General features: G+C 40.0%; 3 protein-coding genes across 8 annotated transcripts; 2 read left to right on the forward strand and 1 right to left on the reverse strand.

Moving 5' to 3' along the window:
* Window positions 1-291: 291 nt before the first annotated feature.
* Window positions 292-6,266, forward strand: LOC105223619 (kinesin-like protein Klp61F). Of its 3 annotated transcripts, XR_007423016.1 has the most exons (11): window positions 292-504; window positions 575-875; window positions 1,097-1,679; window positions 1,742-2,187; window positions 2,260-2,403; window positions 2,464-2,623; window positions 2,690-3,775; window positions 3,842-3,975; window positions 4,055-4,297; window positions 4,362-4,497; window positions 5,770-6,266. XR_007423016.1 is itself a non-coding variant. In XM_049458522.1 (10 exons), the coding sequence occupies exons 1-10, from the start codon at window positions 407-409 to the stop codon at window positions 5,643-5,645; spliced, it is 3,219 nt and encodes a 1,072-aa protein (XP_049314479.1). In that variant the 5' UTR covers window positions 292-406; the 3' UTR covers window positions 5,646-6,266. The 3 variants fall into 3 exon arrangements, 2 of the variants coding, with proteins under 2 accessions (XP_049314479.1, XP_011199680.2); XM_049458522.1 differs by lacking the exon at window positions 4,362-4,497 and having other exon boundaries at window positions 5,622-6,266; XM_011201378.4 differs by lacking the exon at window positions 5,770-6,266 and having other exon boundaries at window positions 4,362-5,045.
* Window positions 4,591-27,973, reverse strand: LOC105223618 (uncharacterized). Of its 4 annotated transcripts, none has more exons than XR_007423017.1 (7): window positions 27,074-27,967; window positions 25,495-25,741; window positions 10,206-10,332; window positions 8,929-10,136; window positions 8,567-8,851; window positions 6,006-6,461; window positions 4,591-4,783 (listed from the first exon to the last, which is right to left on the reverse strand). XR_007423017.1 is itself a non-coding variant. In XM_049458524.1 (7 exons), exons 1-6 carry the CDS (start codon window positions 27,275-27,277, stop codon window positions 6,265-6,267), a joined length of 2,268 nt encoding a protein of 755 aa, XP_049314481.1. In that variant the 5' UTR covers window positions 27,278-27,967; the 3' UTR covers window positions 4,591-5,040; window positions 6,263-6,264. The 4 variants fall into 4 exon arrangements, 3 of the variants coding, with proteins under 3 accessions (XP_049314481.1, XP_049314483.1, XP_049314482.1); XM_049458524.1 differs by having other exon boundaries at window positions 4,591-5,040; window positions 6,263-6,461; XM_049458525.1 differs by lacking the exon at window positions 4,591-4,783 and having other exon boundaries at window positions 6,265-6,461; window positions 27,074-27,370; window positions 27,856-27,973.
* Window positions 22,325-25,484, forward strand: LOC105223620 (keratin, type I cytoskeletal 10). The gene is made up of 2 exons (XM_011201379.4): window positions 22,325-22,628; window positions 24,371-25,484. The coding sequence occupies exon 2, from the start codon at window positions 24,382-24,384 to the stop codon at window positions 25,378-25,380; it is 999 nt and encodes a 332-aa protein (XP_011199681.2). The 5' UTR covers window positions 22,325-22,628; window positions 24,371-24,381; the 3' UTR covers window positions 25,381-25,484.
* Window positions 27,974-27,975: the final 2 nt, after the last annotated feature.

Raw genomic sequence — 27,975 nt, forward strand, 5'->3', positions numbered from 1 at the left:
AAAAAAATTCAATTAAAAAGTTTTGTGGAACGCGATGTTATTGACCGCAACTTCTGGTAAGGCCATATAATTACACAGAAAAAACACTAAAACCTGTATAAATACTTATTTTATATTATATTTACAATATTCATACAAAATAATTCAACAAATGGATGCCAAAACTAGTTAAAATCAATTTCAATATTTTGCCCATTTACATGTTTAATGGCAACACTTTCGTTTCTAAGCAACACTGCGTTTGTAGGCAGCACTTTGTATTCGGCCAGCTGTACGAAATTGAACGAAGCATTTCAAACGGTCGTTTCGAATTCAGCCGATTGGAATACGTAAATAGCAGCAAAACTGTAGCGGACTTTTTTTCTTTACATTTGGTTTATTTATTGTACTTTTATTAAATAATTTTATGGCGATGAACACTTCTTCAGGTGCAACTAATAATGCATCGAACCAACAGCCACGCAAGATATCGAATCAAAATATTCAAGTTTATGTGCGTGTTAGGTAAGTAACAAACGTTTTGCCTCCTCTGAAAAACCAAATGTGTCATTTAAACTTCATATTTGCTGTTTAGGCCCTTAAATGCACGAGAACGATGTATACGGTCCGCGGAAGTAATTGAAACGGTTTCACATCGTGAAATCGTAGCAAGGCATACAATTGAGTCGAAGCTGACCAAAAAGTTTACATTTGATCGCGTATTTGGTACAGATTCACGCCAAGCAGATGTCTACAGCACAGTTGTGGCGCCTCTTATTGAGGAGGTATTGTCCGGTTACAACTGTACTGTATTTGCTTATGGACAAACTGGTACCGGAAAAACGCACACAATGGTTGGCACTGAATGCGCCGAGTTGAAATCGTCTTGGGAAGACGTAAGTATAATTTTCTGCATTAATGGCTTTGAAAAGGGTTTGTATTAGCAGATTAATCGCATATGTGGGTGAAAAACCAGTTTGTTGAAAAGGCAAAACAAATAGCCTTGAAATGTGGCTATTTAAATTCTCTACCTGAACTTAATTGGAACGCTGCTATTGATTATGAAAGACATTAGAATGCAGTTAAACTAATTTGCAACTTTTTTTTTGTTTTTAAGGATTCTGACATTGGTATTATACCACGCGCTCTGAGTCACCTATTCGACGAATTACGTATGTTGGAAATGGAATTTTCGATGCGTATTTCTTACTTGGAACTGTATAATGAGGAATTATGCGATTTGCTATCATCCGATGATAGTGTAAAAATACGTATATTCGACGATAGCACAAAGAAGGGTTCAGTTATCATACAAGGATTGGAAGAGATACCAGTGCATAGCAAAGACGATGTATATAAGCTTTTGGAAAAGGGTAAAGAACGACGAAAGACGGCTACTACATTAATGAATGCGCAATCGTCGCGATCGCACACAGTATTCTCGATTCTTGTACATATACGTGAGAATGGCATAGACGGCGAGGAAATGTTGAAAATTGGCAAATTAAATTTAGTAGATTTAGCGGGTAGTGAAAACGTATCCAAAGCGGGTAATGAGAAAGGCATACGAGCTAGGGAAACCGTTAATATAAATCAAAGTCTGTTGACTTTGGGACGTGTCATCACCGCTCTAGTAGAACGCACACCGCACATACCATACCGAGAGTCCAAACTAACTCGTCTGTTGCAGGAATCGTTGGGTGAGTTTTTTATATAACGAATTATTTATTTCTGATTTATTGAGAATAACTTTATTAATTAGGTGGTCGCACGAAAACGTCCATAATTGCCACAATCTCACCTGGCCATAAAGATATTGAGGAGACATTGAGCACATTGGAATACGCACATCGCGCTAAAAATATACAAAACAAACCAGAAGTAAACCAAAAACTAACAAAGAAAACTGTGCTCAAAGAGTACACCGAGGAGATTGATAAGCTGAAACGCGATTTAATTGCGGCAAGAGACAAAAATGGCATTTACTTAGCAGAGGACACCTACAACGAAATGACGTTGAAAATGGATTCACAGAATCGAGAATTAAATGAGAAAATGTTGCTTTTGAAAGCATTAAAGGATGAGCTACAAAATAAAGAACGTATCTTTACTGAGGTTAGCTTAAATTTGGTGGAGAAAACTGAAGAGTTGAAGCGCGCGGAACAAAATCTCAATCAGACGCAAGGCGCATTACAGCAAACTAAACGGGTAAATAAAATATAGATATAGATTTTTTTATAAGCAAAGCAAAAACAAATATTTTTACAAATATATTTGTAGATACTTAATAGCACCAAACGACGTTATAAAGAGAAGAAGGTTTTGCTGCAATCGCATATGAAAACTGAGGAGGTGCTAACGCATCAGGCATTGGAAATTTTAGATGTTGCCGACATTGCCACAAAAGACACACACCAGTTGCATGTGAGTAAAATTTTAATATTTTTTTCTTTCAATTTTGTCTAACAATTTTTTTATAAATAGAGTACAATTGAGCGCAGAAAAGATGTTGATGTAAAAATCCAAACTGCTTGTGAACGTTTTGCCGAACGTATGCATGACAACTTCGAATTAATGGACAGTAGTTTAAGCACTTTGAAAGAGAAACAAGATTCGTGCACAAAAATGCTTCTAGAAGAATTTGGTAGGTTTAATATATTTAAATGTATTAAATTTTTGGAATATTAAGTACATATATCTGTTATTACAGCTAACACCTCAAATGCTCACAAGAAGCTGATAAATGATAGCGGTATGAAAATACAGAAGGTCAACGATTTATGCAAAGAATCGCTGGCTTCCACATGCACCATCATTGAAAAATGCGCACAAGCTCTTGGCGATGCTAGCAGTGAACAAAAAATTAAACTTACCAATCTGTTTAAAGAACTGGAGAGTAAACAAATCGAAATGATTGCACAAATGCAAGAGAAACTACAAGATTTAGTGCGGTACACAGAGCAACAGAAGGCAAACACGGAAAAGATGTGTAAAACCGTTGTAGAAAGTCTACAAGAAAAATCGCAAAATCTACAAGTGCATACCAAAAAACTAACGGAACGTATTGCTGAAAGTAAACAGATCTCCGAGACAAGCATACAGCATTTGGCACTAATGCATGTAGAAATAGAAAATGAGCGCACAGCGGCTGCCGAAGAACGTGCAATTATGGAGGAAATCATTGAAAAATTAAACACCTTGAAAGAGAAATCCTACACGAGTCGAAAGACACGCGCTGACGCCATTAACACGCTAACGGTAAAATTAGAAGACAACACGCAATCTACCATCGAACGCTTACAACAAAGCTCAACATTTGCGCAAGCCCATTGCGAGGAGAGTTGCAATGAGAACGTGGCAGCGCAACAAGAGTTTGAAAAGCAGACTGTCGAAGCACGGAAATGCAACGAACAACAATCAAATGCAGAGTCAACGCTCAAGGAACAGCTCTGCAGCATGCAACAAGATGACTGCGTGCGCATCGTTGAGTTCACCACTACGGCCGCCACACATTTGGAGTGCACACAAAAATCACTGGGGGCATATGTGGACGAAGTGAAGCACGCACGTGTGGAGAACGAGTCGAAACTTGACGAAGCTACTAATGATGTAAAGGCGAGTCTTACGGAAGATGCCCAACGCTTCAAGCAACATGTGGCCGTTACGTCTGGCTTGATCAACGCCTCGCAGCAAAATATACTGAATTATGCTAACACTTACAAAGAGCAGATGGGCACTTGCGTCAGCGATGTGGACAAATTTAAGCAGAGTGAGCTTAAGACTTACGCGCCAACAGGTAAACGACATTGTATTGTATTGAATTTGCAGCGAAAATATACAAATTTTAATTTTTTTAATACAGGAACTACACCATCAAAGCGCAATTTCGTTTATCCTCGTTCATTGGCGTCCACATCGCCACACATAGACATCGTGAAACGTTTTCGTCAAGAGAACGAGTGGTCCGATTTGGACACAACGGCGCCGATTGATGAGGTATGTTGTCATTACAAATCATTGTATTTGGATTTTATTTCTAATATTTGTGTATTTATCACTCTTGTTGTAATTACAGGGCAGCGAGGATGAACATGAGTTGAAAAATTCTGTGCAGGAAATTTCCCAAGCGGAAATGCTACTCAACTCAACACCAATTGATCTAACAAATGTAGTCACACCACAACCAAATAATGCCGCAAACAAAAAATTAAATGCCATCTTATCGAAAAAACAGTTACGCAACAGCAATTCATTGTCTAGCGGCAGTTCGCCACGCAAACCGTCACCAGCACACAATTCATCAGCACCAACTTCAAGAGTGAGAGATTTAAAAAAAAAAATTAAAGAAGTGTCTTGCTGATTGCCCTTCTCTTTATTTGCAGGCTAACAAGGAGAACTTGTCCTAAGTAAAAACTAACTGCAACGCTTCCTCTGTAACGTATTCCTGTTCTTGCTGTTTACAATTTTTAACTGTATATTTAAAACCTAAAAACCAAATGCTTGTACTTCACGCTGAAGGTATGCGTAACTGCAGTTTGCGCTACTTAATTATGAATAACGGCACTCCTAACGGCTACCCGAAAGCATGCATCTAATTTAAAACGACAAAAGTGAGCCGAATGCATAAGTCACTGCTATGAAATTTCGAAATTTATTGAACTTGCATGCAATTACAACAAAAATTTACAATAAAAATTTGTTGCATTAAAAACAGCTTTTTAAAAGTTTAAATACAATAAATACAAATACTATACTATATAATTATATGAGGAGTAAAATGAGTAGTGTCAATCTGCAGCAGTACCTTCGTGGTGTCCGTTCATTTATTGTCGCCATTGAATGTATTTGTAAAATTCAATTCAAACTTATTTTTTTTATTTTCGTAATCTCTTCCTCTTACTTTCTTGTATGTTTATTTTTAAATGTATACAATTTAAAATTGCTTCACTTTTTAACCGTTACTTCTGTGTAAATATTTTGCTTGTGCTTTTTGTATCTGCTTTGCTGATTTGTAAAACAAAAACGAAAAATTAAAATAAAAATAAAGAAGTTCTCGTCACACTTAATCGTCGTCTTCTTCATCCTTTAAAATTCCCAAGCGTCGCGCCACCTCTTTGACGTTGCAAATGAATTCCTCTTGCACCAGGTTGAAACTCATCGCCAGAAGCGCTATGCCGAATAGCAAATATAGCGAACAGTAAGCGATGGACTGCTCCGATTCGTCTTTCACACCCTTAGCGGGCACAAAGTCGCCAAAACCTGCAAATTTATTTAATTTAATTTTTTAAAATTAGTGTTCTTAATTTTGTTTATATTTTAATTTTTTAAAATTGGTGTTCTTAATTTTTGGCTATTTTTTTTTAATTTTCTACAATTAAATTTCCCAAGCGGAAATGCTACTCAACTCAACACCAATTGATCTAACAAATGTAGTCACACCACAACCAAATAATGCCGCAAACAAAAAATTAAATGCCATCTTATCGAAAAAACAGTTACGCAACAGCAACTCATTGTCTAGCGGCAGTTCGCCACGCAAACCGTCACCAGCACACAATTCATCAGCACCAACTTCAAGAGTGAGTGATTTAAAAAAAAAATTAAAGAAGTGTCTTGCTGATTGCCCTTCTCTTTATTTGCAGGCTAACAAGGAGAACTTGTCCTAAGTAAAAACTAACTGCAACGCTTCCTCTGTAACGTATTCCTGTTCTTGCTGTTTACAATTTTTAACTGTATATTTATTTAAAACCTAAAAACCTAAAAACCAAATGCTTGTACATCACGCTGAAGGTATGCTTAACTGCAGTTTGCGCTACTTAATTATGAATAACGGCACTCCTAACAGTTACTCGAAAGCATGCATCTAATTTAAAACGACAAAAGTGAGGCGAATGCATAAGTCACTGCTATGAAATTTCGAAATTTATTAAAAAACAGCTTTTTAAAAGTTAAATACAATAAATATCAATACTATACTATATAATTAGATGAGGAGTAAAATGAGTAGTGTCAATCTGCAGCGGTACCTTCGTTGTGTCCGTTCGTTTATTGTCGCCATTGAATGTATTTGTAAAATTCAATTCAAACTTATTATTTTTTTATTTTCGTAATCTCTTCCTCTTACTTTCTTGTATCTTTATTTTTAAATGTATACAATTTAAAATTGCTTCACTTTTTAACCGTTATTTTTGTGTAAATATTTTGCTTGCGCTTTTGTATCTGCTTTGCTGATTTGTAAAACAAAAACGAAAAATTAAAATAAAAATAAAGATGTTCTCGTCACACTTAATCGTCGTCTTCTTCATCCTTTAAAATTCCCAAGCGTCGCGCCACCTCTTTGACGTTGCAAATGAATTCCTCTTGCACCAGGTTGAAACTCATCGCCAGAAGCGCTATGCCGAATAGCAAATATAGCGAACAGTAAGCGATGGACTGCTCCGATTCGTCTTTCACACCCTTAGCGGGCACGAAGTCGCCAAAACCTGCAAATTAATTTAGTTTAATTTTTTTAAATTAGTGTTCTTAATTTTGTTAATTTTTTTTAAATTTTTTATAATTAGTGTTCTTAATTTTTGGCTATTTTTTTTTAATTTTCTACAATTAGTGCTTTTAATTTTGTTTATTTTTCTTTTTAATTTGTTTATTTTTTTTTAATTTGTTTATTTTTTTTTTAATTTTTATTTTTTTTTAATTTTTATTTTTTTTTTAATTTAAATTTTTTTTTTTAAATTTTTATTTGTTTATTTTGTTTTTAATTTTAATTTTTTTTTAATTTTGTTTATTTTTGTTTTTTAATGTTGTTTATTTTTTTTTAATTTTGTTACATTTTTGTTAAATTTTGGTTTGATTTCATTGTTAGCGAAAACCTTTTCATTTGTAATAAAGCAAACTCTCGTACAATCGTGACTGCAGGCAGGGAGGAGGTTCTTGACCTCACCCTGGCCTCGAGCAGGATTGCCCCACTGATATCAAACTGGAGGGTCCTTGATGATCACTCCTTTTCTGATCAGAGGTATATCGGGTTCAATCTAGTCAGAAAATGTCCGCCTAGAAAGTCTTTGAAATCCTAGGCGTACATACAAACCACGCGCACGGGGGGTGGACGCATTGGTCACAACCGACGTGGTGAACGGCTGAGTCGAAGTCTTCAGCTGGTGGTGTACTATGGAACTCTCGGAAATCAGAGCGTCCTGCAGACTTTTATTCAACATGGCCCGTAAGAGAGGGTCAACTGACGAGTGGGCGTTGTATGAAACGGGACTTGAAATATACAAGTCCGAGTTAAGAAAGGCAAAGTTTCTGCAAAAAAGTGGAGGGCTGTCATAAGTCCTCTAGGTTCAGATGTATTTTCGCCAAAAAAAACCGTTTCCCCGGGTTATCTCTAGGACGCAAATATGATGTGGGCCTTCAGCAGTGAAGATATATGAACTTCAGATGCTCCTTGGTGCTCACTTCCCGAATAATACGTCCTCTGCGGGGATATCTCTCGGAGTGCTGCATGATGACTGCATCGCCTTTGTCGACCTTCTGAATGAACGACACTTGACCTGCGCGATCAATTCGTTTAAACATTCAAGTCCCCAGGATCAGCTGGCATCATACCAGTTCAGCTCCAACAGGGCGAAGGCTCCGATGTTGAGTCCTTCCTTGATATTGAGGGAGCTTTCAACAACGTCCTTGGGGTTGAATCAAACCTCAAACACCTCATGCTTAGTCTTCTGTGCGACAGAGTGATTGAAACGCAATGGGGCAAAGCGAGCGCGCAGCGAAAGGTGAGTAGGGGTACTCCACAGGATGGAGTTCTCTCTCCTCTTCTATGGATCTTGGTTGTTAATAGCCTGCTTACAAAACTTGTGGATAGTGGCTGCCGGGTTAATTGCCTATGCAGACGATGTAGCAATTATGACCGAAGAAAAGTTCCAGAGTACCGTGTACGAGTTGACACGGCGGTATCTCAGCGTCGTAATAAACTGGGCGGTCGGAAATGGTCTCGCCTTCAACCCAAGTAAAACCGACATGGTTTTATTCACTAGAAGATATAAGATCCCGGTGGTATCGTTGCCGCAAATAAAAGACATCCGCTTGCAATCGGCGGATACAGTGAAATATCTACGGCTCATATTGGATAAGAAACTTTTATGGAAGCGGAATATCGAACTGAGAGCAAAAGGGCATCGACAAAATGTTTGGTCTCTCACCGAAATCTCATCTCATCTGGCTTTATGACACCATAGTCAATTATGTTCCATGGATTCTTTATGTGGTGAAGGACTCTAGAAAAGACCACATTTGCAAAGAAACAGCATGTGTGACTCTTGCAATGTCTTCCAAGACGAGGTTCCAGCCTTTAAGGTAGCAGCACATCAGCTGCTCCAGAGTGCAGCCTCTTTTAGAGAAGTGACCATCTAACCTATATATAGTATATGTATATAAAATAACTTAGGTTTTCCTGGCTTTGACTCCTGCTACTTTCAAGAGTATAAAATATTTGGTTGCACCCGAACTTAGCCCTTCCTTACTTGTTAAATATTAGTTAATTCAAATTAGTCGATTAACTCAAGAAATATAATTAAATCATACAACCTACCGATTGTGGTTAAAGTAATGAAACAGAAATAGGCAGAGTCCAAGAACGACCATTTCTCCCAATAAGCAAAAAGTACCGCGCCACCCAAAATATAGCTGATGACCAAAAATACGCAAAGCCAGATCGGCACTGGGCGATCCTTTGGCGAAATATCACCGTAGTAGTCGCTCCAATCGTCACCATAGTTAGAGTCGTCATCGTAATCATAGCTGTAGCGGGGACGTACCTGACGCTTTACCGGGAATCCCATGGGAGACATGATGCGCGGTGAAGGCGGCAAGCGTTCTATAAATGCAGTTCAATATGGAAATATGACAGGATCAGGCAAATTGTATACTTTATAAAATATGAACTCATCTTACCCGGACGTTCTCTTCGATACCGCCGATCTCTATGCCTAGGTTGATACGCCATCTCACGATTGTCGTAGTCATCATAGTATACATCACGATCATCTAAATAGTAGTCATCGTATTCATCGTCGTAATCATCGAAGGGCGCCGGTGAGCGACCGCGTTTTGTGTGGTTCATTTGAGGGTGAGTGAACTCGGGCAATTCCAAGCGATCGCCATAATGCGAGTGATGACCGGAGTGTTGGCGATGTGGTGGCTGCGGAGATGCGTGACGCGGTTGATTGTGATGCGAATGATACGAACTAACACCGTTACTACGTTGATCCTTGTTATAACCATTTTTTTGCAGCGCCGAACGCGGCATTGAGTGACTGCGCGGCATGTGTTTGCCACGAGGCTCGCGGTGGTGATCGCGATAATGGTCGAGTTCATCAATTGCATAGCGATTGGGGATGATGGGCGTCTTGCGCACAACTTCCTCATCGACGGCGTCGTCGTAGTGCATACGTGGATCTACGGATTTCGCGCGTGCCGCAGGTGGCGCATGCGGCACTGAGCGACCGCGTTGCATGGTGCGCGGATTCATTCTATTGATTTCGCGCATTTCCCTCGTTTCGCGTGGCGGCGCTTCGCGTAATTCATGTGCTTCACGTGCGTCATGTCGTAACGAGTGCGGTGGTGGACCAATGTCGCGACGCGCGCTTGAACCGCGCACCGATCGCATGCTGTGTGAGCGCTTTGCTTGTGGTGCGTTGAGATCTTCAAAGGAGTCTGGTCGCTGTTTGGGATGCCCAAGATAACGCTCACGCTCGACCGTGTGTCGACCGCGCATGCTTTCGCGATTGCGCAGGCTGCGTCCGAACCTAGAGCCACGATTAAGTGTCTGTGTCTGCCGTGGACCCTCATCGTAATACTGTTGGTCATATTGATAAGGCGGTATCTGTCGGCTGCGTTGTCGTCGTCCGCTATTACGTCCACCTTCGTAATCATATCGCCCAGAACGCAAATCCGGATCTGAGTATGCATGTGGTACTCCAGCAGAATTGCCGAAACCCGAATCAGCCATGGAGCGCTGGGTGAGTCGCATTGAACGGCGTATCGGTGGCGGCTGTGAACGTGAAGTATACCGTTGGCCGCGTCCAGAGCGTTGTCGCGGTCGGCGTGGGCGCCGTGCAGCGCGTGTGCAAACATAGCAACAAACACGCCAATATATGAATCTTTGTGGAGCATTAAACACCATTTTAGTATGCGATTGTCGTTGAAGTTTAGTGTAGCTGAGTACCTACCTGAAAGAAGTGGCCATTACATCTCCAATATTGGACAGACATAGCAACATGAGTGGTATGCCCACAATGGCATAGAAAATGGTTGTAACTTTACCCCAATCCGTCCGCGGTGATATATGTCCGTAGCCTGGAAATAATTGGAATTATAAACAGTGCATGCTCGGTAGAAGTATAAAGCTTCATTCAAAGTTTAGTTAGCATTTTTAACGTCTACGTTGTCAAAAACAATAAAGGAACAACTCTAAATGGTTTAACAGATTCCGATTTATCTAAAATCATCATCAAACGGAAATTATTTCAACGTCAGACATATGTTGGGTATACCAGGGTCAAGTCTCTGCAAGTAAGACTTCAATCTGCTCCAAATTTCACTTTGGTTTCTCGAGGAAACTGAAGCTCTTCTTTTACACTAGTACTTCCAAAGTGTTATTCACTGGAAGGGAGACAAGTATAGTATTAATTGAACCTCTGTAAACGACGTGGGATGCTCGCCAAATATTTCCGAAGTCTGATGTATAATACAACGTTCATAAGCGTATTGCAAGAATCCTGGCAGGCGATTCCGGTTCAAAAGTGTTATTGCCTAAATTCCATTAAGACTAAAAATTAAGCATCTCGGTTGTCATAATTTTAATGGCGAATGGCTTGGATATCAGCCGTCTCAATAAATTTATGGCAAGCTCCCGGCGATTTGCCGATAAGTGGCGATTTTTTCGAGCTATACCTAGGAGTTTTATGCATCGCAACAAACAAGCGTCTCTAACTGTCCAAGTGAGGTTTTTCGCGGCCTGACGAGAAAGCAGCCTATTAACCTAACCTGACTTATGTTATTCCAAGGATGATTTCTACGAAAACTTCCTTATATTCCTTATATACGTATTCTATTATAGATATTATGTATACAGACTTCAATTTTTAAATGCTCTTAAGAAGGCATCAAAATACGTCGTGTTACAGCAGGAACGTAGGAATCTGCCGTGCTTTCTACAAGTTCCAGGCAACCCAATTGGCATTGCGTAAATCGTACTATAGGCAGTTCTAGGATACAGATATTTACCCGGGTTTAACTAGCTAACTAACTATTAGTGCTAAGAAGTTAAAGGTTATCACCGATATCTAATTTAAGATCTGAGGAACATGTAGATATTTGTACACCATGATCGTGCGACCGATATTCACGTATGCGGCGGTGGCCTGGGCCTCAAAAGCTTCGCAGACTTCGGTAGGGCTCCAACTATCGAAGCTTCAACGACTCGCATGTATCTGCATGTCGGGTGCAATGCGCATTTGTCCGATGGCAGCACTTGAAGTCATGCTTGAGCTCAAACCACTTCATCTAGTGATCGGCAGCCAAACACGCACTGCTAGAAATGACAGCAGAAGCGTGTGGCAGAGGTAAGGTAGTCTCGGCCCAGCGATTGAAATAGTTAAGTGGTGTAATACCACTGGCCCTTCTCCCACGAACAGCATTACCAAAAGGGTTAACTTCACCAAGAAGTTCAAGGTTACCCTTGACAGCAAGGCTGAATGGAATGATTCTCGGTCTATTGCTTAGCGATAGTATAATCAAATGGTACACTGACGGCTCGAAAACCTTGAAGCCAATATGGGAAGGTTTCCAAGCCTTTTCAGGCAGAAGTCTTTGCCATAAGTCGGTGCATAGAGATAAACCCCCAACGAACTTAGCGCAACGAACGTAAAACATATTTAGTAGTCAAGCGGCACTTGAAGCTATCTCCTCTTATAAGATCAAATGTCTACTAGCGCAGGAGCGTAGAGAACGGCTGAATAGCCTAGCGGAACGTAACCAAGTGCACCTCAACTGGGTACGCGGCCACAAAAGTATAGCCGCAAGGAAGAAGGAGTAGGTAGAGAGAGATATTGGCAACAACTACAAGGCATGTGGGACGCCAAGTTGCTAATGGGGTGTTAAAACCTCAGCAGGTTTAAATAGGCAATAATAGGCCTTAGAGGTTGTCTAAGGGACAAACTCAGACTACCAGTCATATTCTACACAGGTAACTGCATGCTGAATAAGGACTTATAAAACATGGACCTAGCTTCTAACGTAAATTGCCGGTTGTACGACAGAGAAATTGAAACATCAGAACACCTGCTTATTGACTGCATAGCCGTCTGCAGAGGCAGAATAAAGACCCCTTGATCCATGTTTCCAAATAGGGATCACATGGCTTCGCTTGCACCCATCAGCATATAGGACTTTACCAAAAGTGAAGCTAGGTGAGTCGTTGTGATTTAGCAGAGGGCACAATAGACCTACCATAAGCTTCCAGTGCATTCCTCGTTTATTACTCAATCAATCAATGGAGACAAGCCTGGATACTTAGGAATTTGACCAGATGCCCCTCGCACTACATTAAAGCAAGTCAAATCTGAACATTTTTTTTGGCATGATGAAGCAGGCTCTACATTTGACCAGAGGCAAGCCAGGATATTTGGGAGTTTGATCTGAGGCAGTTGTCCCTACATTTGATCGGAGTCAAACCTGGCCTGATACAGTTGGATCGACATTTGAAGAGAGAGAAGTCTAGATATAAGCATTAAATTCTCCGATTGTTGGAGAATTAGTTACAATATGTATAAGCAGAAACCTACTATAAACGATTAATTCGGTGGAAATATTTTATCACATTACGAAGATCTGACAAAGAAAAATGCTCCCTAAGTCTAACATTTCTGCGGTCGCCTTTGTAAATCTGACTCTTGTACTTAGATAACTTTGGAACTATTTGCTAATATTTAATAAGTATCTGAAGAAAACGCAGTTAAAGCAAAAAAATATGTTGCAAGTACCTACACGCAAGTACTCATCCGAGTCTGTGTGGCTATGTAGGCAAGTGGGTATGTGACAACGTCATGCCAAGCACACGTTGCCATTGAAAATTGGTCAACCAACTGTAACGCATTGGGCAAGGCTCCGCATTGACCAGGCGCAGCGCGCATATTACACACGCGGCATACAATGTATTGTTATGAGAAATGAATTAATATTTCTTGCAATTGTGAATTTTACGAGTTATGTACCGCAATTATTGGATGAGTAACTCAGAACTTGCGGTTACCATTGTATATTTATGTAGATATATATGACACACATTCGATTCAATTGCTAAATTTACCAGTTTTAGCGCTTGTTTGCATGTCACCAGCCAGAAAGCGCAGGAAATGTGAGTCAAACTGCCAACCTGCAACTTGTAATGACATACTGCAGACATAATTGGGGGAGTTGTAAAATTGTGATTGCACAAAATAATCAATTATTGCCTTTGTAAAAGATGGAAATGTCCATAAAATTGTTCTTAACATAAGTTGCTGGGCGGTATTGAGTATGTGAATGTTTATATAACCATTAGGATGGTTCTAAAAAGTTAAAAAAAAAATCGTTGACGCCCCCGTAATTGTATGATGTAAATTTAAAATATTGGTTACAGACATAATGAATCTTTAAACCAAGCCAATATTTACATACATACATCTACGATTATTACACCATAAACCGGCTTTTTACACGCTTGCGACTTGTTGCTACAGAGTATAATAGTTTTGTTCACTTAACGGTTGTTTGTATCACCTAAAACTCATCGAGATAGATTTAGGATCATATATATATAAATGATCAGAATGGCGAGTCGAGTTTAAACCCGGATATCTGCCTGTCCGTCCGTCCGTCCGTCTGCCTATCTATGCAAACTGCCAAAAGCTTGAGTCAAATTTTACATATCGTAATGAAACGTGTTCCTTGCAGAAAAGTACGTTCGAGATTGAGTGATTGAAATTAGGAGTACATCCTTTCCTGATATCTCGTATGCCTGTATGTTAAAAATGTGTTGAATATTGACTCTTACTCCTTATATACCTAAAATGAAGATGTTTCTATTATAACGGTACATCATTGTGTCTTAAATGTAAGAAATCGAGTGGACCTAGATCCCATATATCGAATAAACCGTATGCACCTGAAGTTATTTCTCCATCTTTGATCCTTGGAAGTTGCAAGAGTATGAAATGTTCGGTTACACCCGAAGTTACCCCATCCTTATTTGTTTAGGCTAGTTTAGGGTGGGATATGGTTGATCCAGTAGTTCGGAGAACCTCTTACGGTTCACGCTGAGCTCTAGCAGTATGTCGCAATTACAAAAGATCTGGTTATTGACCAGTGCTTGCTGAACTCACTGAACTCACTCGACCAGACTATATTAAGTTTGCCACGAAGTTTGTAACACCCATTAGGAAAATTCATAGAGTCTATAAAATGTTATATAAAGGGTCGGCGTGAAGCGCTGAGTTGATTTAGTCATTTCCCTGTCTGCTAGTCTGCCTATATACACTCTCGGCTTTTCAGATATCGATCTGAAATCCAAATTACGTACTTTTCTCCCTAAGCTGCAGCTCATTTGTCGGAACCACGAATATTGAACCACTATATTAATTAGTTGTCATACAAACGGAACGATCAAAATCAAGATCTTGTTTGGAAACATTTTTTATTTGACGAGATATCTTCACAAAACTTGTCATACAATTATTGTATGGAATATTAACTGGTTACTGTCTGGTGGCGACAAACGCCCGCAAGATGGCGCTGACAGATCGAGAAAACTGCAGAAAATTCCTAGAGCAGGGCACCAGGAAAACAATGAAGCATCTCTTGTGCACTTGTCCCGCATTGATATGACTACGCTGTAAGCATCTGGGGTCCCCACATTAAGATACACTGGAGAAGGTATCGACAGTGAGGCCGCAGAGCTTGTTCAATTCGCTTCAAGCGCAGACATCCTATACGATGACTTCTTCTGTGGGACTTAGCGAATGAACTTCATCTGGTATCGCAAATGACCAAACTGGTCTATGCGTGACTTATTGGCCTTCCAGATTAACCTAACCTAACCCAATTTAAATAATGTTATATATTTGCCTCTAAAATAATGTCAGTCAGGTGGATCCAAAATAAGTTTTTGTTGTTGAAGCTCAGAAAAAGACTCACCGATAATACTAAGCAATGTTATCGAGTTAGGAGTCTTTGGCTGGAGGAAAATCCGGATCCGTTACGGTTATTTAGAACAGACTGTTGGGCAAATGAACTTGTCTACGATTTTTATGAAAACTTTGATTAATGAACTTCAAAAAATTAAGGTATTTATTGTACTGGAGCAAAGCTAAACCACCCTATTGTTTTTAAAACCAAAAAAGAGGTAATTGAGGTACCGACTGAGCAAATATATTGTAACCAATTGCAATTGGTACCTAAATTTTTCATTCTTAGGAAAACTGAAATTAAACGTAAGATTTTATACCACCCTAATGCAATTGCATTCTATTAATATTACTACCACTTAAAAATCGTATTATAAATAGAGTATAATTTAACATAGTGAACTCTGAACGCACTAAAGTACATACATAGACACCCACACACAGTCAAGTAGCAAGCGTCCAGCGTTGCGGAGCGCAACATTTGTGTTTATTAGCCACCTCGGTCAGTAAACTCTGAACGAAACCGAAATTAAATGTCAACACTTTTATCAACACCTTAATGCATACACACACACACACAAGCGCACTTATAAATATTTACATTAATTACTAAATATCCGCATTCTAGTTTAATCTAAAAAATTAAATTTTGGGAAATTTTTTACCACTTAAAGCCATAATATTCAACACTGACCTTGCACGGAATTTTAGTTTTTTATAATTTTTCATTTTGGTATTAAAACTCGGACGTTGCTGTTATTTTGGGTTCGCTTTGGTGCACTGGAGCGTGGAGCATTCGGAAAACGTTGGCTTTCCACAACTAAAGTTCGCTCTCATTTATCGTCTAGTCATCAGCAACACTTTTGTTTTGGAGGTCAAACACGTGAGAATACATTGGCTTCCGTTGGATAGCAACAAATGATGGTCAAAGCGAGTGGGGGTCCACAGTGAGATTTCAACATTGCAACTAATATGTTTTGATTTCATTTGGAATTACAAATTTGAATATTTTTAACGGGTTATTTGAACTGCTTAGCCTGAAAGTGATGATAGCCCCGAGATATTTTTTTTTATCGGGAATCCCGAAATTAACCTTCGAGATGACGGTAACGTACCAAGCACAAATTTAATAACCCGATTTTCTATTTTTCAAAGTATTATACTAGTCCCAAAATACAGGTTTTTGAAAACTTAAGCAAGATTTCGGTTTTCGAAACATTAGATTAGTTTGAAAAATATTCAATGTAGAACTTTGTACCCGGTTAACACACACGAACAGTGTTTCCCTAAGATTAAACAAAATAATGCCGAAATCTCGGGATTCAGTACAGGATAGCTGGGTTGATTTCAATAGATTAGAAAATAGGTTAGGTTGGGTTAATCTGATAGGCCAATAAGCCACGCATAGACCAGTTTGGTCCTTTGCGATACTAGATGGAGTTCAGTTGCTAAGTCCAAGAGGAGTACTCATTCTTTAGAATTGCTGCGCTTTACGCGAATTTTAACAGACTCTGCGGCCTCACTACCCATACCTCGTCCAGTGTATCATACCGTGGGGATCGCAGATGCTTACAGCGTAGTCTTGCCAATGCGGGACAAGTGCACAAGAGATGTTCCATCGTTTTCCTGGTGTCCTACTCTACACATTTCGTGCTGTCTTTTTGTTCTGTCAGCTCCACCCTGCTCCTACAGTCTCTTCTACTGAGTGCGAATAGAGATTAAGAAATAAGTTTTAAGTAAATAGCACTGTGGAACATTTTTGGGATTATTGTCTGGGGGGTGAGAAATTCCAAGTCAGGGTGATGGTACTAGGTCAGTATAGTAAAATCCTCAAAGGGTTTGGCGTTCGTATGTGTCAGTTTTTTTTATGACCTTTTAAATTTTTTCCTTATCTTGATGTTTTTTCGCGAACCATTTGTCTGATTTTGATGAAACAAATTTAGAAAAATTAAGAATTACAATTTCTATTAGTTTTTATTTGTTTTTATTGAAAAAAGTGTCATTTATCGCCTTTTTTTATAAATTTTCCCCAATAACTCCAGACTTCTGGCCATAAACTACTAAAAAAATAAAGTTAACATTTTTATAATTTTTTATTTTTATTTTATTTATTTATTTTTATTTATTTTAATAAATATTCTTCTTCTTAATTGGCGTAGACACCGCTTATGCGTATATAGCCGAGTCAACAACAGCGCGCCAGTCGTTTCTTCTTTTCGCTACGTGGCGCCAATTGGATATTCCAAGCGAGGCCAGGTCCTTCTCCACTTGGTCCTTCCAACGGAGTGGAGGTCTTCCTCTTCCTCTGCTTCCCGCGGCGGGTACTGCGTCGAATACTTTCAGAGCTGGAGTGTTTTCGTCCATCCGGACAACATGACCTAGCTAGCGTAGCCGCTCTTTTAATTCGCTGGACTATCTCAATGTCGTCGTATATCTCGTACAGCTCATTGTTCCATCGAATGCGATATTCACCGTGGCCAACGCGCAAAGGACCATACATCTTTCGCAGAATTTTTCTCTCGAAAACTCGCAACGTCGACACATCTGTTGTTGACATCGTCCAGGCCTCTGCACCATATAGCAGGACGGGAATTATGAGTGACTTATAGAGTTTGTTTTTTGTTTGTCGAGAGAGGACTTTGCTTCTCAATTGCCTACTTAGTCCGAAGTAGCACCTGTTGGCAAGAGTTATCCTGCGTTGGATTTCTAGGCTGACATTGTTGGTGGTGTTTACGCTGGTTCCAAGATAGACGAAATTATCTACAACTTCAAAGTTATGACTGTCAACAGTGACGTGAGTGCCAAGTCGCGAGTGCGACGACTGTTTGTTTGATGACAGGAGATATTTCGTCTTGCCCTCGTTCACTGCCAGACCCATTTCTTTTGCTTCCTTGTCCAGTCTGGAGAAAGCAGAACTAACGGCGCGGGTGTTGAGGCCGATGATATCAATATCATCGGCATACGCCAGCAGTTGTACACTCTTATAGAAGATGGTACCTTCTCTGTTGAGTTCTGCAGCCCGAACTATTTTCTCCAGAAGCAGGTTGAAAAAGTCGCACGATGGGGAATCACCTTGTCTGAAACCTCGTTTGGTATCGAACGGCTCGGAGAGGTCCTTCCCAATCCTGACGGAGCTTTTCGTGTTGCTCAACGTCAGTTTACACAGCCGTATTAGTTTTGCGGGGATACCAAATTCAGACATCGCGGCATAAAGGCAGCTCCTTTTCGTGCTGTCGAAAGCAGCTTTGAAATCGACGAATAGGTGGTGAGTGTCGATTCTCCTTTCACGGGTCTTTTCCAAGATTTGGCACATGGTGAATATCTGGTCGGTTGTTGATTTACCAGGTCTGAAGCCACACTGATAAGGTCCAATCAGTTTGTTGACGGTGGGCTTTAATCTTTCACACAATACGCTCGACAGAACCTTATATGCGATATTGAGGAGGCTTATCCCACGGTAGTTGGCGCAGATTGTGGGGTCTCCTTTTTTCTGGATTGGGCATAGCACACTAAAATTCCAATCGTTGGGCATGCTTTCGTCCGACCATATTTTACAAAGAAGTTGATGCATGCTCCTTATCAGCTCTTCGCCGCCGTGTTTGAATAGCTCGGCCGGCAATCCATCGGCCCCTGCCGCTTTGTTGTTTTTCAGGCGGGCAATTGCTATTCGAACTTCTTCATGGCCGGGTAATGGAACGTCTGCTCCATCGTCATCGATTGGGGAATCGGGTTCGCCTTCTCCCGGTGTTGTGCTATCACTGCCATTCAGCAGGTTGGAGAAGTGTTCCCTCCATAATTTAAGTATGCTCTGGGCATCGGTAACTAGATCACCTTGGGGGGTTCTACAGGAGTATGCTCCGGTCTTGAAACCTTCTGTAAGCCGCCGCATCTTTTCGTAGAATTTTCGAGCATTACCCCTGTCGGCCAGCTTATCCAGCTGTTCGTACTCACGCATTTCGGCCTCTTTCTTCTTCTGTCTGCAAATGCGTCTAATATTGCCTAAAAAAAAATTCAGGATCGAGTCTATTTGAGTCGACCAAATTTTATATAATGACCGGCTTCATTATAATACAATACCAAATATCGTATATATTTTTGTACAGAAATAACTCGAAATTTCGGAATCGAGTATATTTGAGATGATCAAAATTTCGTATAACTGGCTTGAATTCAATAGAGTAACAATACATGTACACAAAAATCCCGAAATTTCGGGACCGAGTATATTTGATACTATCAAAATTTCGGGATTTAGTATGACTGGCTTCATTTTAATAGAATAACGGTGCGTCCTTATATATATTTATATATAAATAATATCCCGAAATTTCGGGATCGTGTATATTAGACACTATAAAAATTTCGGGATCGAGTATATTTGACACTATAAAAATTTCGGGATTTAATAAGACTGGCCTCATTGCAATAGAATAACGGTGCTTTCGTATATCTTTATGTACATAAAAATTGTTCCGAAATTTCGGTACTGCTTTTTCGCACTATTGACATCACTAGACCACACGCACATAATAATTGATGAATCATTTTGCCAATTATTTAAAACCAAAGTCCAATTATTGTTTTGAAGCGTTTTATCTCAAACCAAACCGAATAATCAATACCATTTTCGTAAGTTCAAAAACAAAGAATTTTTTATTCTGTCACACCATTCGATTGTAAATAAATTGAAATCAGGCAATTCGGAAATATTTGCATTTCGCAGCTACTTCGTATTCCGCACACGAATGCTTTTCAGAATAACAACAATTTGCCAAAAACGCTAATGCACACACACATACACTCATGCAAATGAAGAGAAATGTGTCCTCTGCGCCAAAGACTCACTTGAAGCGTTAAATCGCTAAATCTTCGAATGATAAAAATGATTTATTTGAACATTTATTGGGCATCAAATGAGCGGTGATTAATGGCGGCCTAATGCCAGTGACCACCGAACGATGTCGATTGCTGGCAAGCATTACTGCACCGAGGCACCACACTCCCACACGCAGACACGGGTACCGTTGGCGGCATGAATGATGCATGTCGTCGATAATTCGATCAATGCAACGCTGCGATCGCTGATTAGAAATGGCTTAAATTGACACCTATATATGTATGTACATATTTGGATTTTGGGTGGTTTACTCAAATATAACAACAACGGCGACACAAAACCACAAAGGAACGTGTCGGCATAAAGTCTTTAATGAGTAATGAAATTTTGGCTAACCATAAATTGAATTTCTCTTTAAATGAGTGATTGAATTGAAGTTCAAATATACATATGAGGGCGATCCGATAAGTGATCGGTGTACAATAAAAAGGACGAGCATTTTGAAAAAAGGAGGACTTATTGGTAAACATATCCCCCTTTTAATTCGATACACTTGACTCCACAGAGCCCCAACTCGTCTCGAAAATAAGTTTTTTGTCGGAAGGTTTCAATCAACTCTTTACGCTCTTAGACTCTCAGATGTACTTCTTCGAAGTGCGGCTTCTTTTACGGAGGAATGCATTCGATCCGAAAGCTATTATGCAAGCTGATCTCGCCTACAATGGCTTGCGAAAGCCCAAAGTTGAACTAAAAAGGTTCTTAACAAGATTTACATGTCCGCAATGTTAGGTGACCAACTGAATACTGTCTCATTTGCACTCACGCGGCGAGGATAAAGATATTGGAGGACTCAACTTGCCAAAGTTGCAGGGAGGCAGATGAGGTGGAATACTGTCCACTCCACTATCCAGCTTTCGCCACACGAAGGTTTAAAATGCTCGATTTGGGGCATTGGCTGGAGTAGCTATAAGTCGGCTTAATTAATCTGTGGTTTGCTTTACGCGCTTTACACATATGCAACGGTAGGGGCCTGGGTATAACAACGAACTGGCGTCCGAATGACATTATTCGGGGCATCCATTCCCACTACAGTAGGGTCTACGTAACCGGGACGGACCCGAAATTTCCATCCGGTCAAATACTGTCAACTCGGTAGAATTCTGCCGCTAAAACAACATTATTGGTGTCCTCACGAAAGGTAAGCCTATTTACCAAACCAATGCTGACCTAATCTAAAAGTCTGCAATGTTAGACCTTCTTGGCCTCAATAATCACCTCATTCATCGAATCGCCTCTTTTCTACTTAGATTTTGTAGATCACAGCTTGTGATTCTCAGAAAGCGGTGGTCGTCACATTTTCGAGCGATAAGACCATCTTTGCCTTATTTGGAGTAGTTTCGTTGAGTAAAAACGCTTTATTTCAATTGTTCTTTGATCTCTAGTGTGTTCTAGTGGCTCTATGTTTCGTCGACGGTTACGAAATCAGTCAGAAACTTCTTCGGACTTCACTTAAACAGTGTAAAATATGTCCTGCTCTTCTCAAGTTATCCTCATTGATATTAATTTTCGGGGAAACTGAGCGTGGCTTAACAAAAACCATTATATCAAATTTCAACTTCGATGGAGAAGGAGAATAGTCAATTTGTACAGCACCCTATTGTTCTTTCCTCTAACTCTGTGATTTTTGCTTCCAAAAACCAGAATCTGATTACATATCTATTCCAATTTTCTTAAATCCACAGAATCAAACCCCGTCTACACGTGGTCAAAACAAAACTGTGATTCCAAGTCCGCTGAAATTTTGACTGTGGTTTTCTACGAGATTGTACCATGGGTAATATCGCGTTGGACGGTAAGGCTAAATACTTATCGGTCAACTCTCGTATATAGGGCTACATGTCCCCGACCGTACTTTCTTCGCTATGAATTCAAAATTTTTGCGGCTTTTCTTTAGAAATATTCTATAAGTTTTCCAAGTTTGCAATAAGTAAAAGCATATCGAGTATATACATATGTACACATATGCATAAATGTTTACATAGAATTTTGAATATTCTATAGTGTAAAGCGTCTGCTAATGTCTTTTCATCCTACTGCAGTCTAGTAGACCACACGACACGTCTTATTATTCCCACCCACAAACTCAACAAGCAACGTCATAATATTGTGGTCAGTAGAGTCATCATCAACATAATCATCATCCAAGTCATGATCGTCAGCGTAAAAGTCCTCACTGTTGGTTGTGTTGTGTTTTCATGAGATTTTTAATTTTGTTTGGATATTTCGATGGTGCCGTACTAACACGATGATGATGACGCTACAGTTGAATGCTCGCCGGGTCGAAATTTGTTATTTAAGTAGCGTGCGCCCAACTCATGCCAAATTACTCTAGCGACAACCACCGACGCGATCAGAACGCATCAAAAAGCGGAAAAAATAAAAATTCTTCTTTGGCACAGTTTATTTCCAAAAACAAGTGTAAATAATAAAAAGTTTATTACCAAAACACAAAAAAGAAAACAGTTAAAGAACAGAGAAGCGAAATATTTATACAAACGTTTGTGAGCGAAGTGAAATATTTGGAAGCGAAGGTGATTTCAGGAACCAAACAATAATGACCAATTAAAAATTAATAAAATCGCTAGGCTAAATAACAAAAAAAAAATATTTATAAAAATAAATTGACTTTTGATATCGTAACATATATATAAGTATGTTGGAATGTAAAAGAAACAGTTTGAAAAACGATAAAATCGAGTTCCATGTGCCTCAAGTGTATAACAGACCTAAAATAACACCAAGGTTTGGATATGGAAAATTAATTCAATCCAAAAATAATTTAAAAAAAATCCGAGCGAAATCAATTTGGAAACACTTTTTTGTTGTTTTACTTATAATTAGAGTGCAGAAGATAGAATGTACCAAGGATTTTGATGTGACTGCGATAAAATGTCCTTAATCCTGAAATATCCAAGTGTGGTCCTGCAAAAACTTTAGTGCAGGACACAAAAAATTAGCTCTCGAAGATCTCAGCTGATCCTCGAGAAAACGAATCGAATTCCTTGTAGCCGATCAGATAACCACTAAGCGAGTTAATAGCTTTAGATACCTTCAATGGATCAGAGAGCTTGGTCTCTTCTTGATTTCTTCGTTCTTCTAAGAAACCCTTTTGCTTTAAGGAACCGTAACACATCTTTGTTCGCTTTAATTCGAGTAAATTTCAAAGAAAAAGTGGGTCGATCCATTGAAATAAAGAGTCCATTCTTCGCATGCAGGAACAGTTAGACAAGTGTTTGAGTTACTAAATAAATTTTAATATTTCTCGAGAAAAATAGTATAAAACCAGAATATATAGTAAAAGTTTTTACACGATCTGTCGGATTAATTTGGGATTCTCTTAATTGGCGTAGACACCGCTTACACGGTTATATCCGAGTTCACAACCGCGCGCCAGTCGTTCTTCTTTTTCACTATCTGGCGCCAATTGTTGCCAGATCCTTCTCCACCTGGTATTTCCAACGGTGTGGAGGCCTTACTCTTCCTCTGCTTCCTCCGGCAGGTACTGCGTCGAATACTCTCAGAGCTGTAGTGTTTTCATCCATTCGGACGACATTACCTATCTCTTAATTCGCAGAACTATGTCGATGTCGTATATATCGCACTGCTCGTCGTTCCATCGACTGTGACATTCGCCGCTGCTAATGCGCAAAGGACCATAAATCAAAATCCGCAGAACCATTTTTTCGAAAACTCGTTACGCCAAACGGGGGTGATGAGTGACTTGTATAATGTGATATTTATTCGTCGAGAGAGGACTTTACTTCCCAATTGTCAAGTCACACACAGGTGCCATTTGGGATTCATCCACTTTAATTTCCTACAAGGAACCAGTGCCTCACGCCATAATAGTACTTGTTAAGTTAAGTTAAGTGTTAAAAACTATACATAAATGTGTTAAACTTAGTTCCGAGACGGTTTGAAGACCTACCTCGTCCACCTTTCCATTCGGGTATTAAACTTCAAAAACAATTAACTTGGTAAATTCTGATAAAAAAGGAATTAAAAATGGGCATTCATTGACTCAGATAGGCAACGCTTGTACTACTAGAGGAAAACTTTCTTTGGAAGATAAAATTTAGAAATATTAAAGGGTTTTGGTGATATTTGGCAACTTGAAAATATAATTCGTTGTCTAACGGCTTCAGAATGTGCTCTTCACAAAAGTATTTAGTAAAAAGTTTCCATTTTCTGCAAAGATTCACGATATAAACATTTACCAAACATTTTTTCAATGGTCCAAACACAACTTTAAAAGAGATCTCTCTCATTTCAGTGATCGGCAAAATGAATAAACTGCAAGTAATATTTCTTTTCTCAGCGGCACTAATGTGTTGCGCATTTGCGGCACGCGAAGGCGAAGATGACCGTTGGGTGTGGACCAAACGAAGCGACAACAAGGAACAAGCACGTCGATTTCACGACAGTACAACCAGATATCAGGCTGCTAATTTAAGACGCAATGAGCGAGCGCGTGATCGAGAACCAACTACCCGAAAACCACTGCCGGGTCAACCGCCAAACGATGAAATCGACGACTATGAAGATGATGTAAATACGAACGTCGCAACACGAAATTACCCTTACCCACCCTTCGGTAATGGTCAGCTATTTGGTGCAAACTTCTATCCGAATATTGGCGGTGGCTTCGGTGGCGCGACCGGCAATGGCAATGGTATATTAGTGGGACCTGGCGGACCGACGGGCGTTATTGGACGTCCCCAACCAGCATATCCGGGTGGATACAACGGCCAACCGGGTGTAGGCTTTCCCGCACAACCAGGCATATTCGGTGGTGGTAATGCCTTAGGCGCGGGTGGACAGTTCGGACAAGCGGGTGCCGGTGGCTATGCCGGCGCGGAGCCTGGTTTAAATCCCGGTTTTGGTGGCCAATTTGGAGGTGTCGGACAATTTGCCGGTGGACAGGGTGGGCAATATCCCGTTGGCGGTCAATACCCAATTGGGGGACAGTACCCAGGTGGTCCACAATATCCCGGCGTTCAATTTCAAGGCAATCAATTTCCAGCAGCACAATATCCTGGTGCTGGCGGTCCCCAATATACTGAAGGTTACGGACTGGCTTCGGGCGGTGGCGGTTTCCCAGGCTACCTGCAATACAGCACAGGCGGTCCCTTTGGTTATGGCAATGCTTTTAACGATGCTGAAAGTGCAAATCGAAAACTGCAAGTTGAGGGCAAGAATGTGGAGGTACTTAAAAGTAGCAAGCTAAGCAAGCAGCAAGTGGATGACAAGATCAATAAGGGACTTACAAAAGTGCCGCACTAAAGAGTTCTTTCAACTTAATTACTGTAGTGTAATAATTAATTGTAATTTATTGTAAAATTTTGTAGCTTTAATTGTTTGTCTTAAAATAAAAAATAATTATTTTCAAAAACTCACCTATAGTTGTGATAACGATGATCGAGTAAAAAAGTGAGCCCGCAAAGGTCCACTGCGACTTCGTAACGTCTTCATCCCCATCCCATCCATTCGTTTTTATGGCGGTCACTATTTGTGTTTCGAAACCGGCTAAGTCCTTCTTTACATTGGTGATCCAATCAGTTTCGGACAGCACTGAAGCATTGTCGGAGAAACGCCAAATTTTATCGGTCAAGTTGAGACGCAGGTTTTGTATATCTTTTTTAACCTGAAAAGTTGAAGATTTAGGAAAAACTTCTTCAGAAGATATGCAAAAATTATGAATATAACGATTTTGGATTTTGTGGACAATTTTTTATTTTAATGTGGGCATGACCACGCCTATCTCACCATGGTTAAAGCCATAAAAGCTCGCAACATAGGCAAAAGAAAGTAACGCGGATTTCGGTAGGACTTCAACTATTGAGAAACTGCATAGATTTGCCTGCGTCTGCGCATTGCCTAACGGAGACACTAGCAGTCAGGCTGGCACTCACCGCTCCATGTGGCAATCAATCAAACCGCAAGATATACAATGCTTCACATGACAGCAGAAGGGTATGGAAAGAAAGGTAATGTCATCGTAACATATTTTCAAGTCGCTAGCTGGCAGCACTTGGGGAAAAGGCAAAGAAACATTGTTGGCCTGGAAGGATGCCCCTTGATGTCTTCCATCGAACACCTGCATAATGGGCCCGTATGCTCCCAATTAAAGGGCATAATGAACTCCTCTCCAATAAGTTCCTGTGGGGGCGCTTTCGTAGAAATCATCCCTGTAGTCACCTGCTTAAAGCGCAACTGCCTCCTAGGAGCATCAAGAGGTCATTCTTCAACTTCGTCGACGATTTCAAGAGACTTCGGACGCAAATAATTTCCGACAAGCGCTGACCGCCATTCACAGTAGAGCTATTAACACCTTCACCGACTCCCTCTCAGTGAATGGAGTGTGACTCTACCGTCCATTCCAGACGAAGAGCTCGAGTTACCGCGAGAAACGAGAGTAAGCGCAGTTTCGTTCTGGATACTGTACTAGATTAACCTCTTACTTATCCAGAATATACCCTGACATATCAAACATATGTCCAGCGTGCAATGAGTCCCCGTATGGCGCTAGCCACATCTTGGCATATCCTGCTAACCTTACTCATCTGACAAAGTTCTCCCTTGGGCCGACACCGTCGATACTGCACCTTTCCTGGGCCTACCTTTGGATGACGTCAATGACAGCTTATCAAATCCTCACCATCCTAACGTGGATTCGCAACCACCGTGCTCCACATCTGGTTGCCATGGCTCAAGAAGCACCTGTTTAACATATGGATGGTTTCATATATGAGCAAAAGGAATCAAAGGTCCATATTTCCATATTAATGCGCGGGGGTCAAATCTTAAATCCTTATGTTTTTAATAAAGCTAATTTCTTGTCCACAACATCAAATATCTTCTTGAAAACAACATGTCCTCCTCTAACCTCGGTGTACACAAAATAATTTCGAAAAAGTTTCTTCAGATTTTCAAAAATGTGTTATGGGTATAAAAATGTTTAGCAAATCCCACTCACTTCGATTTCATGGGGCTTTTCCAGATGTTGGAATAGGTAAGCGCCTCCAACACAATACGACACCACCATCAGTACGAGAATCACGTGCGACACTACGCAGGAAATCACCTTCCATGAGAAACAAATTGCCGTTATACATTTTCCACGCGTCGGCTTTTGATCCAACATATGTGGCGGTAAGGATTGGGCGCGCCGCGACGACATGGTGGCGGCAACTAATTACTTTTCCACTTATTTTCAATGTGTGCTTCTTATTGATAACAAATTGCACAAGCGCATATTCAACACAAATCGCAACTAACGGTTTTTTTTTGGAAACAATAGCACTTATGTATATATAATTTATATATGTATGTACATATGTGTGCACATACTTATATGTAGGTGTTGCAATATACTTATAAATATGCAATATGTTTTGAAAATCACGCTGTGCAACTGGCGTTTATCACAACGAGCAGATCATCGCAACATACAGCACACGGTGCACACACATACGCACACATTTGGAGAGGAAAATCGAATTTCGTTTATTTTAAAATCGTGCACACTACTTGTTGCTAAATTTGTTGTATATTTTGTATATTTTTGGTGAGATGGGAACTACTAGTGTCTGCCGCTAATGAGACACAAAGGAACCGACACAAGCGCACACACAAAGTAAGTTGTAGAAGATATTCTATGGATACACACACGCAATGTCGAATATTGCACAAATGATTTGGGGAAAATTTTGGAATATTTAATCTCACTTAACACTGTTAAAATAAAATAAAATTCACTTTTTACTTAAATAAGCATTTTCCCACAAAAACTAAAAAAAAACAGAGTTTTTTATATATTTTTTATATTTAAACACCGATTAACTATATTGCATCTTCAGCGATTTTTCAACCGAACCC

This window comes from Bactrocera dorsalis, chromosome 5, assembly GCF_023373825.1.
Source record: "Bactrocera dorsalis isolate Fly_Bdor chromosome 5, ASM2337382v1, whole genome shotgun sequence".
Classification (NCBI taxonomy): Eukaryota; Metazoa; Arthropoda; class Insecta; order Diptera; family Tephritidae; genus Bactrocera; species Bactrocera dorsalis.

What these genes read in the sequence shown, in the direction of transcription:
- LOC105223618 (XM_049458526.1), bottom strand. Translation starts at nt 27,277, where the DNA reads ATGTCGTCGCGGCGCGCCCAATCCTTACCGCCACATATGTTGGATCAA. An exon ending in GTAATGGCCACTTCTTTCAG is followed by an intron (nt 10,137 to 10,205) that starts GTAGGTACTCAG and finishes TGCTCCACAAAG; the next exon opens with ATTCATATATTGGCGTGTTT. An exon ending in CATTACTTTAACCACAATCG is followed by an intron (nt 5,239 to 8,566) that starts GTAGGTTGTATG and finishes ATAAATTTGCAG; the next exon opens with GTTTTGGCGACTTTGTGCCC.
- LOC105223619 (XM_049458522.1), top strand. Translation starts at nt 407, where the DNA reads ATGGCGATGAACACTTCTTCAGGTGCAACTAATAATGCATCGAACCAA. An exon ending in TGAAATCGTCTTGGGAAGAC is followed by an intron (nt 876 to 1,096) that starts GTAAGTATAATT and finishes TTTGTTTTTAAG; the next exon opens with GATTCTGACATTGGTATTAT. An exon ending in CAACGGCGCCGATTGATGAG is followed by an intron (nt 3,976 to 4,054) that starts GTATGTTGTCAT and finishes TTGTAATTACAG; the next exon opens with GGCAGCGAGGATGAACATGA.
- LOC105223620 (XM_011201379.4), top strand. Translation starts at nt 24,382, where the DNA reads ATGAATAAACTGCAAGTAATATTTCTTTTCTCAGCGGCACTAATGTGT.